Genomic DNA, 20,542 nt, shown 5'->3' on the forward strand with positions numbered 1-20,542 from the left:
ACGTCTTCTTAATACAGTATTAAATTAAAATAATTAAGTCAACATAAAATATTTAATAATTTATGTCAGGCTTATTAAAAAAATTCAACTTGCTAATATCAAAATAAAATGGAGTCATAATATAAAAAATCGCATCACTTAAAAATCACTAATTTATTCATAACGAGTTCGCTAATGGCATAAATAAATATAAAGTTTACTTACCTTAAATGTGAGATCGGGTATGCAGGTTTTACAAAAAGCTGCCACGATGTTGACGCAGAAGAATGGAACCCAACATATTAGAAAGACTCCCATTATCACACCCACTGTTATGGCGGCCTACAAATTAGATCATTGCATTCTCGTTAATTGATGATAGATGAGATCCACCAGAATATTACAAAATGTTTATGTCAGAATTATATATATATATATATATTATATATATATATATACATATTTACATAAATTAATAATAGCTATTCCAAGTCTGATGATAAATTCTTTTGACAAAGTTTCATATAAAAGTAATTCAGAGCAATCTTATTAAAAAATGTGCCTATCAAACTATGTATTTCAAACAGAAGGTGTATTCACTCAATTTGTAATAATTGTATTTGAAGAAACAATGTGTCTGATTATGATAAATTAAACAGAAATTCTTACAAAAACATGCTTTATGATAACAGTCAGAGTTGATTCTTTTTATTTGTTTATTATGTTTAAAAATACATAGATTATGATTTTTAACTTTGTCTTTCAACCTAACAATTAAAGAGCATTGATTGATTGATTAAGTAATGGTACTATCATATAATAAAATCTTTTTTAAATTGAAAAAGTGTATCTTTTTGCCTCCTGATTATCCCTTTTTGTCTTGTCCATGGGGTAGAAAGAGACCAAAAGATAATTTTTTGGAAAAAAAAAAAAAAAAACATATTTCTACTTTGATTAAGCTGGCATCGCATTGATTAAGTAATGTTACTATGATAGTCATAAAATCTTTTAAATTGAAAAGGTGTATCTTTTTGCCTATTACATATTACATATATACATATATACTAATGCATTGCATGAGTTATGAATTATTTAGAAAAATATCAAATATGCATAAGCTATTAGCAAGAAAATATTACGTTGAAAATAAATAGCATTTTATATTTGAATTTCTAGCTAAGAGCATTGCACAAATTATTAACTAAGATATATATATATATATATATATATATATTTATATATAGGTATATATAAAAATTTCTGAACATAAGAATGCTAATTATATTCTACATAATATGAATGTAAATAGCAACAAAATTCGTTAAAATGTAAATGCTATATTTTTTATAAAAGTGATAAACATCAGATTGTAATGAATATCCGATAAGTTAATATTTTTTATTATTAGATTTTTATATTTATTTCTAAAATAAATTTAAATGAAACGAAAATGAACACTACAATTTTTCGGATTGTTTGGAGAAGATTATATTATCAAAAAATTTTCTTTTGCATTAAAGTGCCGTGATTGATAAAATAAATTTCAAAAAAATAGATTTTCTCACAATATTAAATAGTGCTAAATCTACATAAGATTTATGCTTACCGTAGGAAGATAGTTAAGTTAAAATGGTGAGAATTTTCTGTAAAAAAGGTATAAAACACCATGGTATTAACCTTAACAGCAAATAAAACGGTAGGGTGCATATTAATTAAAATATAAGAAACAGCGTTTTCGGCGCAGCCTTATAAATATATTTGTTATAATATTATTTAACAATAAAATTATAACGTTATACTTTAATTGCGCAAATTTATATATAAATCTGTCTAATAAAAAATACTATCCTCGTTGTTTGTTAAATAATAAGTAAAATTTATAATCTCAAAATCAAATAAAATGCAAGTAATAGAACAAATAAGCTTTTGTGTTTTAAAACTTTCGATGTAATTATGTTTCATAAACTGATTTTTTTATCTTTTCTCAAGCTTCAGCACCGAAGAATTAAATTTTAATGTAGACTAATTATAACCGATGCTCTTCTTTAGGTAATTGCAGTAGAAGATAAAAATTTATATTAAAGCTAAGTTTTTAATGAGTAGCAATTCATGTTCAAATGAAGCAGATACTTCTCGTATGTTTATGAGTTTGATAAATTTTCATGCATTTGTCACATTTCCATTGTGAAAATGTGATTATTATTGATACTAAATATTATATATATACACTCAACAATACACACACACATATAGTAAATATAGTAAGAAAACATATTTAAATAATAAAAATAAAATAGAACTGAATTATATCTGTCTTTGTAAAAAAGAACTAAAAGTGAGAAATAAATAGGTATATCTAAAATAATTTATACGTGGGATTAACTATAAATCACATAGCATTCATAATAATGTTAACAAAGTAGCCTTTTATTCAATTTAAGTGAGTAAGTATTTACTATTTTTTTTGAGATTTGTCGTTAGAATTGTGGAAACTTGTTTTTAGAACTGATTTAGAAATTTTAAACAAAATTTGAAAAAAAAAATCAAATAATGGTGTAGCGTATATTAAGGTAAAGCGACGCTTAAAAGTCTGGAGGTAAATGGTTCACCACCATTATCTCAAAATAAAATAAAGCCCATAAAACCTTTTTAAAATTAAAAATAAATGATAAATCGTTTTCTCCTTGACTATCCTGTTTTACCTATGAAGTAAAAATGATCAGGTGACCAATTTATGAAAAAAAAACAAACATTGAAAACCAATTCATAGGTATATTTATGGCTAAAGGGAAAAACAGAAATTTTTGAAATGTAAGCAAATTGATAAAATTTGCCCTTGTCCCTTGCTATAAGATTCTATGAATTGTTTTTATAAACATTCGCACATACATTTTATATGTTTCAGAATAATGTGTAGCCTTGTTAGAGAAAGTTAATCCGTACTTAAACAAAATTAATAATTAATGTTTTATATATTGTGCCAATAACTATAAAATTTTCTGTTAAGTATTCATATATATATATATATATATATATATATTATATATATATAATTCATTATATATATATATATTGATATATATATATAATATTATATATTATATAACATTAAATTAATATTTAATATATATTAAATATATAATATACCAACCATAACATAATAAATTCGTAACATAACAATACGTAACACAAAATAAAAAAAACTATCAAATTCTTAACGGTAACACAAAATTATATATGATGGAAATAACTTATTCATGACAAAATATCAAGATTAACTTCTACAGATGGTAATTAATTGTTTTACTGAAGTATTGTGAATATCTATATCTTTATTAATTGAGTTGAAATTAGAGGACATTAGCACTATAGGTGAGTTTAATAGAGCATTAGTCTTAGGAGTAGGATATTTGAAAAACATTTGAGTTCGTGATGAGAGTCTAGGAACGTTAAAGAATAGTTAGTCTAAAATTTGAGGACAATCTATGGCATTATTACATAGTTTATACAGGAACAGAAAAAATACTGTCAGTGAAACGACGTGTAGCAAGGATGATACGCAGAATGCATTAAGTAAAATATTGTGGTCGAAATCTCGTTCAGGGTAAATTTTGTGCGTTTCAAAATATAGATATTTTAAAAAAAATTTTTTGAACCTTCTCTATCGCATCTGAATTATTGCAATGGTTAGGATACCAAATGATCGATCCATACTCCAGCTTTGAACGCACAATTGCATAGTATATGCTAATTAGTGACATATTAGATTCAAATTTTTTGCAGTTTCTTAATATTATTCTTAATGATTTTTGCGCCTTGTTACATATATTAGATATGTGATCTGTAAAAGTCAAACTAGAATCAAATATAATGCCTAAGTCAGATATTTCATCACACCTTTCTATGTAGGTGTCAGAAATTTTATAATCAAAATGCGTCGGAACACGTTTGTTTGTGAAGCTAATAATTTTGCATTTAGAAATATTCAGATCCAGTTTATTTTGATCACACCAGGAGTGATATAAATTTAGTTGAAACTGCATTACTAGGCAGTCATCTATTGAGTTTATTTCAAGATATAACTTGAGATCATCTGTAAACAATAGATGAGGACAATTAATTACTCACGATATATCGTTAATAAAAATATTAAATAAAAGAGGACCAAGGGTGAACCCCTGGGGCACACCCGAGCTGACAGTTGCAAAGTTACTCAAAAATCCGTTAAGAAAAACGAACTGTTTACGATTTTGAAGATAGCTTTTAAAGAAATAAGTAAATGAAGTATTAAAACCAATTTTAGATAATTTAGTAAGAAGTATATTATGATCTATTTTATCAAAAGATTTACTAAAATCAGTGTAAATTACATCAACTTGTCCGTTAATGTCAAGATTCTCAGCTAGAATTATATATATATTATTCAAGCTGTAGTATATTAATAATAATAATAATAAAAAATAATAATAATATATATATATATATATATATATATATATATATATATATATATATATATATATATATATATTATTCAAGCTGTAGTATATTAAAAAAAATATTGTTTATAGAGTTTTTGGACTTTTATATGATACAAGTTACCTAATTAAGTTACCTTATTCTAAACACTATTTTTTAAATTAAAGAATAAAATTATTTTAACTAAGAAATAATATTAAAATTAAATTACGTTACTATCAAAAATTTTTAATTCGATGAAATTAAAATAAAAATCTGTTCACACACATACACATACTTTTTCCAAATTGGTCTCATTCGACTCAGAAAGGCTTGAAACGTCGAGAAAACATAAAACTAGCGAGTCGGATTTTCTGATGAAAACATAAACTTCTACGGGAATTTAATAAGAAGTAACTTTATTCTTGAATAATAATTAATATTTCTGCAATTTATCTCCAAACCAAATGTGGCTAATAAGAAGGATCTAGCTTTTTTATCATACTATACACATTCCTCATCTTTATCTAAATCCCTATGTTGGCGAACATGATTGAGCTCACGTTCTAGAGACGTCCATCAATATACGATTACAATTAATCCGTGAGTAAGCAATTCGGATGCAATAGTAGGATTGCAACAATCAGGGCGCCCACCTTGTGATCGCTAACGTGGTATGGGCTGCTGTGATGATGGGACCTGTGCTGGTGGTTGCTCGTCGACATTTGGTTGACTTTGTGCTTGTGTTTGCAGCGAACGGCGGGACAGCGCGTGGTCTCGTCATCCTTCTGTTCGGCGGTGCGAGTCACTGCGCGAATATTTTTCACGTGCTTTTGAGCATAGCAATACAGTCGGCAGTAGATACCTGCAAATTAATTACAAAAAGATCAGTTATTTTCTACCGATTTATACATTTATACACACGTATAAATCTGTATATATATACTAGCATACCCGGCAAACATTGTTTTGCTAAGCCAGATATATTCTAAACAATTTCTAGAGAATCAAAAATATTAATACTTTAAGTGTATAAGGATGTGTTGCTTCAATGCTATATACAATAAAGTATTATAAAAACAATAAATCCCATTAGTTTGTCAATACAATCAAACTGGAAGATTTATACACTTTCTATAGAAAACATAGTATAATCCATCCAAGTCTTTTTGGTCTTTCGACTTATTAATTACGTTTCAAGTTCTTCAGATTCTTTTTAGATTCTGGATTTTGTGTATAATTGTAAATAATACTACCGAGCTTATACAAAATTTTCAAATTTTTGCGAGAAGAGATAGAAAATGAATTGAGTATTTCTTCTTTGACTTGCTTCCTAAAAAGTTTCAAGTAACATTCGATGAATTAAAGTAAATTTAATAAAAAGTATATATATGTAGAGCAGGGCGAGGCATAAAGGTCCAATTTGACTTTGAGTAAATATAAACTATATTGTGAAAACCATAACAATCATATCATAATAAATAACAAATTTCAAATGAACAATTATCTGACTACGTTCAGTAAACTGCCTTCTAATTCATCATTGTACAAATGTGCTTTTTTTATGTCTTTCAAAAATTTGTTATCTAGACCTTTTTACCCTATAGGCGGGGTAACTTGGAACGGCCAGGTGGTAAACAGGTTTAAAGTCTTATTATAATTTTAAAGGTATTTTATAAAATAATTACATTTTTAACTAATGCTAAAAAACTACCAACAGAAGAAAATACTTTTATTATGGATTTTCAAAGATTACCGTTTATCTCCCGATAGCAAAGTTTTCAAATCAAGGTTGCAGCAGGTTATACATCTTTTTCCCTCTACTTTCAAATATTGTTGTTAAACAATGATTAACTTTACTGGTTTTTGACACATTGTTGATGGACCTTTTTAACACCGGACCTTCATATATTGCTATCTATTCTTCGATAAATTCTGGGAAATTATAACTGGGAAAATGTTATTCGACAAAATGTCCCTTTAGGTTCTGAATTTAAATAACGCAAATAAAAAATAATATAAACTAGAAAATGTTTTATAAATACCAATGAGTATATAATTATACAAATGAGATCTTTCAGAGCCTCGTGTTTGAGCAAAATATGCGAAAAAGTGCATTTTCATATTAACATTTCAAAAAAGTTGATATTTTGAGTCTCTAGTAACACTTGCGACCCGTTTACTAACGTTTTTGTATATAAATAAAGCTACAAACAGAACTACTTACTACAATTTAATCATAATTAAATAATATTCACGTAAGACATCCTATTAAATGTAATTGAACATCATCTGTCAAAAATGTTTGACATTTCACGTATTAGCCACCGTCCACTGTTTTATTTAAATTACGCTTCTACACAAATTTTTAAATTAAAAATGTAAAGTTTCTACGCGATTTTGGAATAATATCTCACCTTTCTGACCATCTCTGGATTGGCACAAATTTTTCAAGACTACGATTGGCCAAACGGGTTTAGCCATTTTCGAGTTTTACCGAATCATTTGATCGAGAGCCATTTTTATATATAAGATATATATATATATATATATATATATATATATATATATATATATATATATAATAGAATTTTGTGATATGAGTAGAAAGAATATTAAATGTTAAATATGAACAATGCAGCACTCAGATTTTTAACACACACTTTATTTAATAATTACATACGTTTCGAGACTATGGTATGCATCATCTTCAGTGTAATATCAAAAACAGTTACTTGTATACTACACCTTATTTAATATTTTATTTAATTTGCATTTAATTTTTGATATACAAAAAACACCAACTATTCCTTGCAATGCTTGACTCAGTACTAAAAAACATGTGACACTTCTACAGAAATATTCTAAACAAGTATCTAGATGGAGAACAGGATGGGTATTATTAAAATGTAAACAAAAGGAGTGCGCGATCGCATACTAAAATCAACAAATATGAAAACAGATTAATTGCACAATTAGCTCTGTGTCTTCGAAATGGCTGGACCTGTTTTTGCCAAAAACTAATCACTTCTTCTTCCAATCATTACAAATTGAATGTTTTTAGATAATTCAAATCGTTTTGTATTTTGTGCACTCTATGCTCCGTATCTCCGTAACGGCTGGACCTGCCTTTGCCAAAAATTAATCAGCACATCTCCCTATCAATAGGAATTAAATGTTTTTTGAACCATTCAAATCGGTTGATCCGTGCGCCCGAAAACGTGGACAAAAAATGCGGACATACAAAACACACACACACACATCCATTTTATCTGAGGTCAAAATGTTCAGAAACCTTCAAAACGTGAAGATTTGCAAAAATTTTCATTTTCGATTTTTGACCCATTACTATAACTACCCTACGGGAAGTTAAAAATCTAAAAATTACATGATTTTTGCTAGTGCATTTTACTCACAATTAGTTCAAATGTTTGTCATACGCGCTTGCATCATGTGCGAGAGAGAAACACTTGAACTAAATGTGAGCGAAATACGTTAGCAGTTTACTCGAAATTTTTCAATAATAATAGGTATAATATTATATATACCTAATATAATAATTAGGATTTTACAATCCTGATTAAATGCGCTAAATCTTGGTAAATCTTGCCAACACACTTATGATGACATGTTAAACGATGACATATCATAGTCGACCAATTTTAAAAAAAATTAATTTCATAGTTCAACAAAAGTCTTAATTTTTGAAAACTTAAGGCAATTGTACTATTATTTTTATCGTAGTCCTGAAACTGTTATTTACGGTTATAGTTCCAAAGTTTAAATGAACAAAATTAATAAAAATTAACCACAATAACCTAGAAATGATCATAATTTTACCAAAGCTCTAGGTTTCACTTAAAGGCCCATATTTTGCAAACAACGTGAGAAAGTTTTTTTTTATTTTTTAGGACAGTTGGGATCATTAGTTACATTCTGGGACTCAGTATATCGATGATATACAAACATGATCATAAATGTACAAGATCGCTCCACCGTACAAGATAGACACACTCCGTTCGAAGAGCGGATCCTCATATACAAAAGTGTATGTCACAATTGGTAATTAGTCATAGTCAGCCTTATATGGCATGAGAGTTAGAAGTCTGAGTGCCTACGGATCCCAGAATGTATGTCATGCCAGATGATCCAGGTTCAGCTAAAAGTCAGATTATCTATTATATATAGCCTTTCTCCCCTTGTAGTGTACATACATAACTATAATTATTAACATTAAGATTAAGACCAAAGTATGCCAATACGTATGTCAATTGACTGTTATAGTAACAAAAACACACACACACACACACACACACACATATATATATATATATATATATACATAAAAATGTATCTATATCAGATATGAATGACTAAATTTATTCCAAAACAAGTTATTTAAAAGTTATATTTGAAATACAATCAAAATTATTTTTTGCAACCAAAGAAAATTTAAATAAATAAGTCAAATAAACACAATACAAAAGAACTATTTACACTATTCACACGCTTATAACAAATGGATGCGTCCAACGAAAATGAGTCCACCCAGTTGTCAATAACGCATGATAAAATTTATTGATAAGTTGAGTAAAACATACATGACAGCAATTTTTCCTTATCATGCTTTCATGTTATATAAGAATGAACTAAGTAAACAAACAAAATAGAACATGATGAAGTTTCAACTGAACTACAAACTAAATAAATACATATAGATAATAAATAAACTCTTGTTTGTATTCTTTGTTTACCGCTATTCATTTTAAGTAATTAATTTTCTAAATCATAATTAACTAATAACATAAATAACTAATTTTATATATATATATATATATATGTGTGTATATATTAACATGAATTTAAAAGAGATTTTTGGACATTTCTAAATGTATTGATCTTTCAGAAATATCTATTATCTATAAAATATAAAATATTTTAAAAAATATACTATTATATAAATTATATACTTATTCAAAAATTGATGCACGCTGAGTTATAATTGGTAACAGATTATTTTTTATACATTGCACTAGAGTTGAAATAACTATGAATTTAATTTATTCCTCATTCAGTTATCATTTTGAACTATTTTTATATTGTTTATATCTTGCCAGTGTTAAGTTTCAGGTGATTTCTCTTACCACATATAAGTTATCCTAGAGACATTAATTAAATAAAACTATTTAAACTCACTTAAAAATAACAAAACAACTAATAATAAATTAAATAACGTATACAAACTAGCGTGTTATGCAAATCCACGTTATACGGTACAAAAGAGAGGTTATGTTCTAAGGATTCAAAAAAACATGCTACATATCATGATTATATAATAAATATTGTTATATTTATCAACTTCTTTAAGAAGTAATACACAACACATAAATTATATGATATTTGTTCGTGATAACTAACAAGCAAGCAGTCCAATGCGTCCGTTTTAAGCAAGATGTCCTTGTCCTCTTTGTGAGTAGTTTTCTGTACTACCTCCAGATTCGAGCATTATTTTTTTGCGAAAAATATATATTTGCGATTACTTGCTTTTAGCATAATGATATTTATATATTTAACAGATACAAAGTTAGCTTTATTAAACTTTTATGCTTATTTTATTTAAAGAATCTTTCCATAAGGAATATGAAATATATTATTCGGATAATCCTAGAATATTTTTTCGATAGAACGTACGCGCTTGAATAATAAATATGAAATTACTTATCTTTTGCACTAGTTTCATCACATTTATTGAGCTATTTTATATATTGAACAGTGACAATACTAAGTTTATATTAGATAAAGTTTGATTTTTATAGGTTTTACAATATTTCCTATTTCATCAAAGTTTTTCTCAATATTCAAACCGTGATTTAGCAACCCGAGAGTACCGTGTTATGATAGGGGTATGGTCTCAATTCCTAAACCGCGTTAGAAATTATATTCAGGTATCGTAAACTACATAATAAAGCTCAAAATGAAACAAACTAACAGGAAAAAATACTATCGTTAAAAATTGCATAATGTGGTCTTTTATTCCTTGATATGCAGGTCGCCCGATTCAAAGTCATGGCTATTTACAATTTTTTTTTGCATTTTTTAATATAACTTTATTACGAAACTAGATGACCCGACAGACGTTGTCCTGTACCCATGTCTATAATTTTTTAATATAATATATTAATATTTACCGTTTAGCTAAAAATAATAATTATTGTTTTTTAAATTACATTTCACGCCAAAATGCGTAAACATTTATAATATGAGCAATGTTAAATGTAGAACTGCTTCAAATAAAATGATGAGTCTCAATTCCCACACTATATTGGAAATTGAAGTCTTTTAAACGGTATAACATAACCATAACCATAATATAACACTGGTACTTTATGTTGGATTAAATTAATTTAATTTTAAATTAAATTATTTAAGATATCCAAAATTGCATCTTAAACTTCTCCTAATCGATATCGTGGGGGCCGAATTGTATGTATTCACCTTTACTTTCCCATTTGTTGTTATAAAGTGAAATTTTACGAATTTTAAAAATATTGTGGAAAGATTAGTAAAAGATGCAAAGAAATTATCCGAATCTTGTGTTGACGCCCCCTAAGGCGTGCGCTAGTATGTTTTGCATGCATCGCATTAAAGATAGGACCGGTCCTAATTAATACTTTATTTCATATTTTAAGTGAATTAATTTGTCATATCCTGTTGATATGTGTATCATTCAATCTGCCATACATATAACTGTATTTTATATTATTTTAATTTCTGGCACATCTCAGCTGCTTTTTGGCAATAATAATGTAGACATTTCATTTTTCTTATTCATAATCATAAATTTATTATAAATATTCTAATATTGTCTATGTTCATAAGTAAATTGAAATTTTTGGCAGATGAAATTTTTCATTTGTTTTCAATGCAAACAATGACATGTAGTTTTTTGTATTTTTTTTCATTTATTTCCACAATTTTGCACATACATCTCAGTACTTTATAATCACATACATCCTAGAAAATTTCCTTAACAAACTTCAGAAAGATTCATCAAAATCCGAATAATCGTTTAGGAGGAGTATACAGTGAGTGCTTGTAATTGAATATGCACTTTATATAATAGCAATAAAGCTCAAATCAAAGAACCATCCTTGGACTTCAACAAATGTTTTAAAAAAAGAAATGGCCAAATTGGTCCAGGCGTTGTTGAGTTATGCGCTCACCAACATATTTTGCGATTCATTTTTATATATAAGATATCATACATTACTTGTTTTTTATATAATGGATTTTACTCGCGGATTTTGAAGCCCCAATCTGCTCTATATAAAATAATATTTTTTTTATTAAACAAACAACACGTTTCAATTGCATAGTAGATGACAGCGATGTATTTTGTCCGAGGTTTGTCGTTAGAGTGCATGTATCCATGTATCGTTGTCGAAAACACAAATTTCCAAACACGCTTTGTCTTTGTTCCACTAAATCGGAAATGTCTCTTGGCTGTTTGCACAATGGGTTACACTGCACCTGGCGCGTTGTTGTTTGTTAGTCTTGTGATTTTATTAACAAGCGTTTGTTTCAATAGAGATGGAGCGTAACGCTCAATTAGTCTGCCATGCGGAATTTAGTAAAATAGACGTTTGATAAATATTCAAATTTTTGTTTTTACATACCGACTAATATTTCTTTACACATATTGGATAATAGATATCTCTATTAAACAACGACATGCGTCCGAATGAGATAGTATCTTGTAACACAAATCATTACTTGAGTCAATAGATTTACTTTTAGTATAAGCTTGCATATATTGAGGTATACCAACAAGTTGTAGGTATATATTTTTTCAATTATAAATATATTTACTTTAATCAACTTCCCGAAGGAGAAGTTTATGTTTTCATAAAAAAATCCGACTCGCTAATTTTATGTTTTCTCGACGTTTCTGCCATTCTGAATCGAATGGAACCAAATTTAGAAAAAGTATGTGTGTGTATGTGAACAGATTTTTTGCCGTAAATCGACGTTTTTTTAAAAACGGCTAGATCGATTTCAAAAATTTTAAAGCTATTCGGTGTATTTCGATGAGAACAAGCGTTTATTAATTTTGCGCGACGATCAGCCAAGCCGTTTCTTTGTAAATCACAGAAAAGTAAAAAATCTTTCGTCCACGTTTTAGCCCGCAATTCTGAATCGATTTTGAAAATTCAAAAACCGTTCGAAATATATTGGTTGGGAATCGACCTGACTAGTTTTTCTTGTAATAAAGTGTTAAAAAATGTTTTTTCGACGATTCTTATGAATTTTTTTTATGGTAGATACCATAGTCTTATAGATCATACTTAATCGGCCTTACGGCAAGTCGGTTAATTTTAAAAACTCGTCTAAATGTTTGCAAAAATTAGTATCGTTTTTTTCGCATTTGTCAAAATTAGAACTTTCATCGACGTTTGATCAAAAACGTCTGAACCGATTTCAAAAATTTAAAAGCTTTATTATTATCTTATCTTTAGGATTATCTTTTCTCAGTTTTGTGCAGCGATCCACATTTAAGTTCATACTACCGAATCGATTTAAAAAAATCAAAAGCTATTCGAAAGATATTAGTTGGGAATGAGACTGATTAGTTTTAGGTGAATATCTACCAAGCCATTTTCTTGTAATTAACTGTTGAAAAAAAAAAATTAAACCGATGTTTATGGAACTTTTTTTGGCGATATATATCATGGTCTTATAAAACTTACCTTACGACAAGTAATTTAATTTTAAAAATTCATCGAAGTTTGAGAAAATGAGTAGATTGTTTGACGTTTGTTAAAATTAAAATTAGACGATTTACTTGGTATAACGATAGAGTACTTGGTTTTAATGAACATACTAAACCATTAAAGTCCCACTGAAACTGGTACAATTATAAAAATTGTTGATTTTCAAAAATTTGCTTTTAGAAAATACTCCGTGTCAACGTGTTTGCTCGTTTTTCAATTATGTGTAATAAATCCACTCGGAATACTTTTAATTGCTCACAAATTAATTTTGTTTTTATTGATTAAGTTGATTAATTATATCGGGATTAACACATATCGGAAAGTTTATGTAACTTGCCTCAAGGCAAAATACCAACACCAACTAGTTTATTTAATAACTTTCATCATTTGATTAAATTACGATTTGACTGTTATGAAGATAGTTAATATTTGATATTTATTCATTTTAGACAACGGCTGTTTTGGAAGGCAACCCACTAAAAATAACCCAAATAAATAAGTAGCAAAAATACGATGAATGAATTAATACTAAGTTTTAGAAGATGAAAAATAGACAAATAAGTTAAATTTTAAAATTTAAACAAGATTTTCAAACAAGTGCAAATTTAATTATATTTTCAATACTTTAAATATAAAGTTCTAGATTAAATTAAAGGACAACCCACTTGTTGTCCTTTCCTAGTTGCGATATATCTAATATAACTACTGCTTTAACGGTATTTTTTGACATTGTATTACAATGTCTTATGATAAGGCACTTTTCACTTGATATTATTTTTATGATCTATAATCTCAAGTAGAAATCTAATATCATATTGCTCGATATAAAGCTGGCCGATGTAGTGATCGAACCTGGAACAAGTGGTTGGTAAGCGCGTTCTTTACGTGCAACCACGGCTTATAATATACGCAAAAATATGTTATCAGAGCTCTTTATTTAAAACATTGAAAATATAATTAATTTCACATTAAGAAACACTTGTTTAAATTTTAATTTTTAACTTATTACTCTATATTTTATCTTCTAAAACTTAGTATTAGACGATTTGTCTAATTTTTTATTTGGGTTGGGTACTCATTATTTATTCGGGTAATTTTTATTTTTATTGTTACCCCTGCCATTTTTACTTGGATAGAAGCAAAAGCTGGTCTTTTCGTATTATGTGTCTTTAATTTCACGACGATCTAATTTCACTTAATCTGCACTTTCAGCATTTTATATTTCAGTGTGTTTTGTTTTTCTGCTAACACCTTTTTCACAATTTTCAAAATAATTTTCTCAGTAATTTGCAACATTTTAATAGTTTCGTCTAATACCAAGACTGATTTTCGTTATTAGTACCAATGTATTTTCTATATTTAATTATGATAAATGAAACTAAAAGCACATTTGATAAAAATGTATAAAAAGGTAACTTGGCATATAGGTCAAGTCTCTTGAAAATACTAATAATAATTAAATGAACATTCAAGACTAGAGATTTAACTAAAAATAAGTAAATTCTTCTATATACCAGATAAACGAGAAATATTACTGGAACTAAATTCAATTCTATGTTATAAGAGCCCAGCCATCGAGTACAATCGAATCAATGTAATGCAAACAAATATAAATTCTATTTAGCCAAGAAATCAGTATTCTTTAGACCTTTGTGCCGAACTGTAACTGACAATTAGAAAAGACAATTTTGGAAATAGATTTTATTATTAGGCTGTTATTCTTTTTGCTAGCGAGTTTTTATAATATAAAATTTTACAAAATAGTCGGTATGAACTATATAAAATATTACACACTCCATATTACACTTATTTGTCTCACAAACTTTAGATTTTCCTATAATTTTATGCGAGATCTAATCAAAAGAAACAAATATGTTTTAAAATTCACGAAGTTTTACAACGGTTACACGTTTTATATTTAGGTTAACTGTAATCTGTAATTATGTATAATCATAATTTAAAATAAATACATATTTACATGACTCATAAGCAACGACATGCCTTATTTCTCTGCAAAATGATTAGCTACTTTTATTTAAAAATTGCCGTCAAAATGCTGTTGAACTTTGAAACTGATATTTAAGTAAATTTGATAATTATATATAGGGGCGCTTTCTTTGGTAAAATAGAACATAATATAGCATTGTCATAACCTTTCTATATAATGAGAACAGTCAAAATGTTATGTAATATTTGCTGTGCAGTCAGGCGTTTAACACATCCGAAAAATGCACTTATGTTATCATTTTTTTAAGTCTCTGAGTTTTTTGGTTAGATTTTACATCTAAAACGCCTAACTGCACAGCAAATACCATAGAAGAGCATAACATAGCGTTGCCATAACAACGTATTTTACCGGAGAATTGGCTCCATAAATTACAATCACACAAAACAAAGTGTAATTAATATTAGTAATTACATTTTTATCTTCCTGCAGCAATGCAAGTTAATAAAATCACAAAAAATGAAAATAATATTATTTAAAATATCTTTTCTTATAAAAGTGGATGTGTAACGTATAGTATCACACATATAGTCATTTTTAGACCAAAAAAAAAATTATTTACGAGATGCATATTAGATTATGAGGTTTCTAATACGATGTATTATATTTATTTCAAATGCCAAATCCTGGGTTTCCTGCCAATAAATGAAAGTTTTCAAAATACTTGCATGGTTCACTATAAGTAAACTTCTCAACTATTCAAGAGAAAGTTTCGAAATTGCAGTTGAAGAAGTCAGTATTGGATTTTCATCTAACTTAGCATTTCGTACTAATGCACCTGACATTTTCTGCTCGTATATAATAAAAAACGAAATTTAATTTAAAAATATATTATAAATTTCGATCTTAATGCAGATCCGTTTTTGCATGTAAAGCGTTTCCTTCTCTAGGTCGAACCTATAAAAATAACATGATAGAATATTATATATTATATTTAAATTTTAATAAATCATTCTTTGGAGAAACCATTACATAAGTATTAGTTATTAATCTCAAAGTTTTTACTTTATCTCTGTTGGTTAATATAAAGAAAAATATAAATGTTAAATCAGCAGTTCGCAATTGAATTGAATTTCAACCTCAATAATATCAGGAATATCACTTTTCAAAGTGTGATGTACTTATCTATATAAAGAAGTCATTGATTGTAGTGTAAATTGATATTTATTCGATTCAAGCAAATTCAACTTTACAACAACTCGATAATTTATAAAATAATTAATATTTTTTGTAACATGTATTTTTTTTCAATTTTTTATTATGACTTTGTCGACAGGTACATATGCCATTTTCAATTACAATAATTATTCTGTACAATTATTTTGCTCCATTTATAATTTCATGTTACTAAATTTAATAAAATTATACAGGGTTGTTATAATTCCTTCTCTTTAGCTATCAATGTTTTATTAAAACTATTAAGAATATTTAAATTCATTATCGGTATTGGTAGGTACTAATTTCTGTATAATAATTGCTGAGCTGATAGCTATTGATAAAACTAGAGTTTGTGATTCAAACTGTGTAAAACCAACAAATAATCTGTTGAAACTGTTTTTTATCATTATTAATTTTGCATTTTGTGATTCATATAAATTTCATTCATTATTTCATCTGCTCTTCTAGAAGGCAGATATTTGGTGTAATAGCAACACAATTAATTTACCTCTCTTTTTACCCTTGTTTGTGAATCATTTTCCTTTCCTAACAAAAATCCAATTTTACTTTTATGTTCTGTTACAATCTTTCAATGATTTTTAAATAATACAAAAATTTCAGGACAAATTTTTGAAAATTGCCTGAGCAGCACCAAAATATATCTCCAACTGGCTAATTCATCTCGACACGAACACACCTACCATAAAAGATGTAATAACGAGAACAGCACCTAAATATTGAAACAAGCTCATCTGTCATCTCCTTAATATAACTAACAAACTCCTTAATAACAGAAAACTATCGTCGTAGATTGAAGAGAATATCGCCGCTTGATTTAAGTCATCAATTTACCTGATTAAGATTGAAATAACTTAGTTATTATTTATAAAAAAAAATTTTATAGGAAAGTAGTTAAGTTAATTAATAGTTAAGTTGATTATTATCATTAATATATTGTTAGAATTGTTTATAACGAATGAAAAAACAACTATTGAGTTCATTTCACTACAGTATACAATGTCCTTTTACGACTGACAATTATGAATTCCACAAATTTACTAAATGTCTTTAACTAGACAGTTGTAAATATAATAGTGAATAAAAACAAATCTTTCAATACCATATATTTGCTATTTTCGGGTAAATCGTCCATTATCTGCATTCTTATTTGAAATCGACCTTTTAGTTATTTAATTTTTTATTCGATGAATTGTTGGCACTTTTTTCTCAATAAGAGTCAGATATAGATTACTTTCTATCTTTTTTCTTATATTAACACTTTTTATATTTGATGAAGTTGAAACTCTTGTCATTCACTCTAGTTTTTATAAGAAATGTACTAGATGAAAACCCGCATTAACGCATATCTTTGTCATAAGATATTATTTCGAACGCAATACATATTTGCATGACGAAGGAAACTTTGTTCTTGCTGTCATTTTATCTATTCGGTTAATAGAAATTCGGATATAATTTCGTCTCGTAGATGCCATCATACCAAAGTAAGCTTATAATCAGCTGGAGTATTCATTGTTTTCATAAGGTTAAGGACATGCTATCTTCACGACCTGCGGCGTTGAAGCTACTTATCGCTCAGACATTATAGATCAAATATATAGTCAGCCTGATTCCATCTTATATGGTGACATTATGTAACGAAGTAATTTTGACATTGCAATCAGTACAATGCATATTATATTAACATTTGAAATACTATCTGGTTTCAATTGACTCTCTTAAGGTAGTATATAATTTTTTTTTATCTACTCTACTATAGGAAATACTGGGTACGGTTGTGCCAAGGATAATAGTCATAACAGCTAAACTATACTGATTTTGACACAGGGTTCAAAGCGAGAAAGATTAAGTATGTTTGTTCGAACAAGTTTCCATTATTGCATTGAGTCAGCGCCCTACATTAGCATGATCTGTAAACCGCATTGCTTTAGAAGTGTCAAAAAAAGTTTCTTTTTTTGATTTCTTGTGATAATTACTGCTTCTTGTATACAGATAGATCACTTAGTTTGTTATTTTGCTGTAAGTTGAGCCTTAGTAGTTAATTACCAGCAATTAGTTTTTGCGTAAATAATTTAGCTAAGTCATATAATACTGATTTGTCTTCAAAAGTGTGCATTGGGTACTGTTGTGACATATGGTTATTATGGGCCTTGTTCTTTTCGTAAAGATTAAACGGATAAAAAAAATCTATCTTAACTTAAATTTTTCTTAAATTATGTTTTGTTATATTATCTTCATAAGCTTTGTTTAAATGATTATGTTGTGTTGTGTTAGATATTTTTACAATATTATAGTTGTTATAAACCATTTTGGCGTTTATACTTATTCTTAGGCTGTGGACGGCTGTGATACTCGCCCCTTTCTGGTATGATTTGATTTTGTCACTAATAATATAATCCATCGTATTTAGGGAGTGTATCTCAATATTTCCTCGTAGACAAATAGTCAAATTACCATTTAATTTAAGTTTCTCCTAGCTGGTGAATTAACAAAATTATGGCTGATCAAAAAGAAGTGGCACAACCATACCCAGTCTCTCCCACAGTATTCGATACTATGTAACAAATTGAAAAGGAGAAACAACACCAAGTTAAATAAATTATTATAAATATTGTACCAGTTGCATACAAATAACAATAAAATTGAATAATAAATAAATACGTATGTTTTCAGAATATAATTTCAAGTTTTCACAAGAAATGTGTGTTTGAGACTAAACGATGACTTGACACTGAGTGATGGATTGAGACGTCTTTTCTGTTTCTTATTACGCGGTCGCAGAAACAGAATTGAATGGGTACAATGAACTTTTCAACTGTTACTTTGTGACTTAAGTAAAAAAAAACACTCGAAAAATATTTTATGATTCGGATAAAAATAAATCAAGAACCTTTCAGACTTATAGTTAATGCTATTTTAGCCCATGCAATAATAAACTTGATAATAGAATATCATGCAAAAATGCACAATATTCACTCTTTCATTTAACACGCAACATTTCTTATAGCAGTTATAATTCAGACTGGGTTTTTATCAATTATAATAAATATAGCTTCAATTTTAGATCTTATGTCAATGTAGACACTATCATTAAAGTACCATAAATATGCCATAATTCTGAAATTAAAATCAAAATTGGAATATAGCGAAATAGTAATAATCCACTTATAAAATTTGTCTCCTGTCCCTTTTTGCCCAATAGACGGAGTAAGAAAGGATAGTCACGAAGCAAACAGATCTTATGTCTTTTTTTAATTTTAAAGAAATTTTCTGAAATAATATCTACATTATTTAACTTCACATTGGTTAAATAATGTAGGTATTTTTATAGACACAAATTTTATGGGAACATTTTTACAAAGATTTTATTGTATATAATCTTTGATATGATATTTTGAAAGAAATATTCATCAGGAAAGGTAGAATGATTATTAATTCAATTTATAAGAATTAATCATATAAAATTGTTTTTTTGAACACAATTTGCTTTATTATTTTTTGTTGTGTACTCCTTTGCCAATATAAAGGTATAGTTGGTCTTTTTACCCCATTCACATGTGAGCTTTTGTAGTTTATATAAAAAATTGTTGAATCTAACTTAAAATTAACAATACATCTTACAAAATAATTAAATATCATATACCTGTAATTGTTTCCAAGTATCACAAACTAAATACAAAAGCTCAAAACCAAAAGATACGAAAAAAAACTTTTGGTATAAATATTCATATATTTTCGTTTATCTCCTGATAACGACGTTGTATGAATTAAGGTGTACTAAAAATTTTATACTTTGCTCGTTTTTGAGATAATGATGATGGTTCTTTTTACCCGCGGACTTTTAAGTCTGAATATACATCCGAATAAACTACGAGTGTGCTTTAGGCTATTATCTGCCGATATTATCTGGCTGTCATAATTGTACAATAAATTCATCTTTGACTCAAACAATTTAAAAATTGTTTGGTTATTTAGAAGTTTCTCTTAGGAAAAACATATTTTTTCAACAAACATATATTATATATATATATATCTATATATAGATATATATAATATATATATAATATATATATATATAGATATTGAATTAGGTCATATTTATAAAAATGGAATTTTAGGAAGGTTAATAACAATGTCACTGGTCGAATATTTT

At 27.5% G+C, this 20,542-nt stretch overlaps 1 protein-coding gene across 1 annotated transcript in view; it reads right to left on the minus strand.

Annotated features, from left to right (window-relative positions):
• Positions 1-5,248, minus strand: part of LOC113375225 (dopamine receptor 1-like) — an 8,465-nt gene extending 3,217 nt beyond the window's left edge. Inside the window, exons 1-2 of the mRNA XM_026615170.1 lie at positions 5,094-5,248; positions 205-321 (exon numbers count right to left, since the gene is read on the minus strand). Coding sequence (XP_026470955.1) covers positions 205-321; positions 5,094-5,162 — 186 coding nt within the window. The 5' untranslated portion in view covers positions 5,163-5,248. The remainder of the gene's footprint in view (positions 1-204; positions 322-5,093) is intronic.
• Positions 5,249-20,542: the final 15,294 nt, after the last annotated feature.

The sequence above is a fragment of the Ctenocephalides felis genome, unplaced genomic scaffold (assembly GCF_003426905.1).
Source record: "Ctenocephalides felis isolate EL2017-DRISC unplaced genomic scaffold, ASM342690v1 CF-g0.4_SCAFFOLD_01886, whole genome shotgun sequence".
Classification (NCBI taxonomy): domain Eukaryota; kingdom Metazoa; phylum Arthropoda; class Insecta; order Siphonaptera; family Pulicidae; genus Ctenocephalides; species Ctenocephalides felis.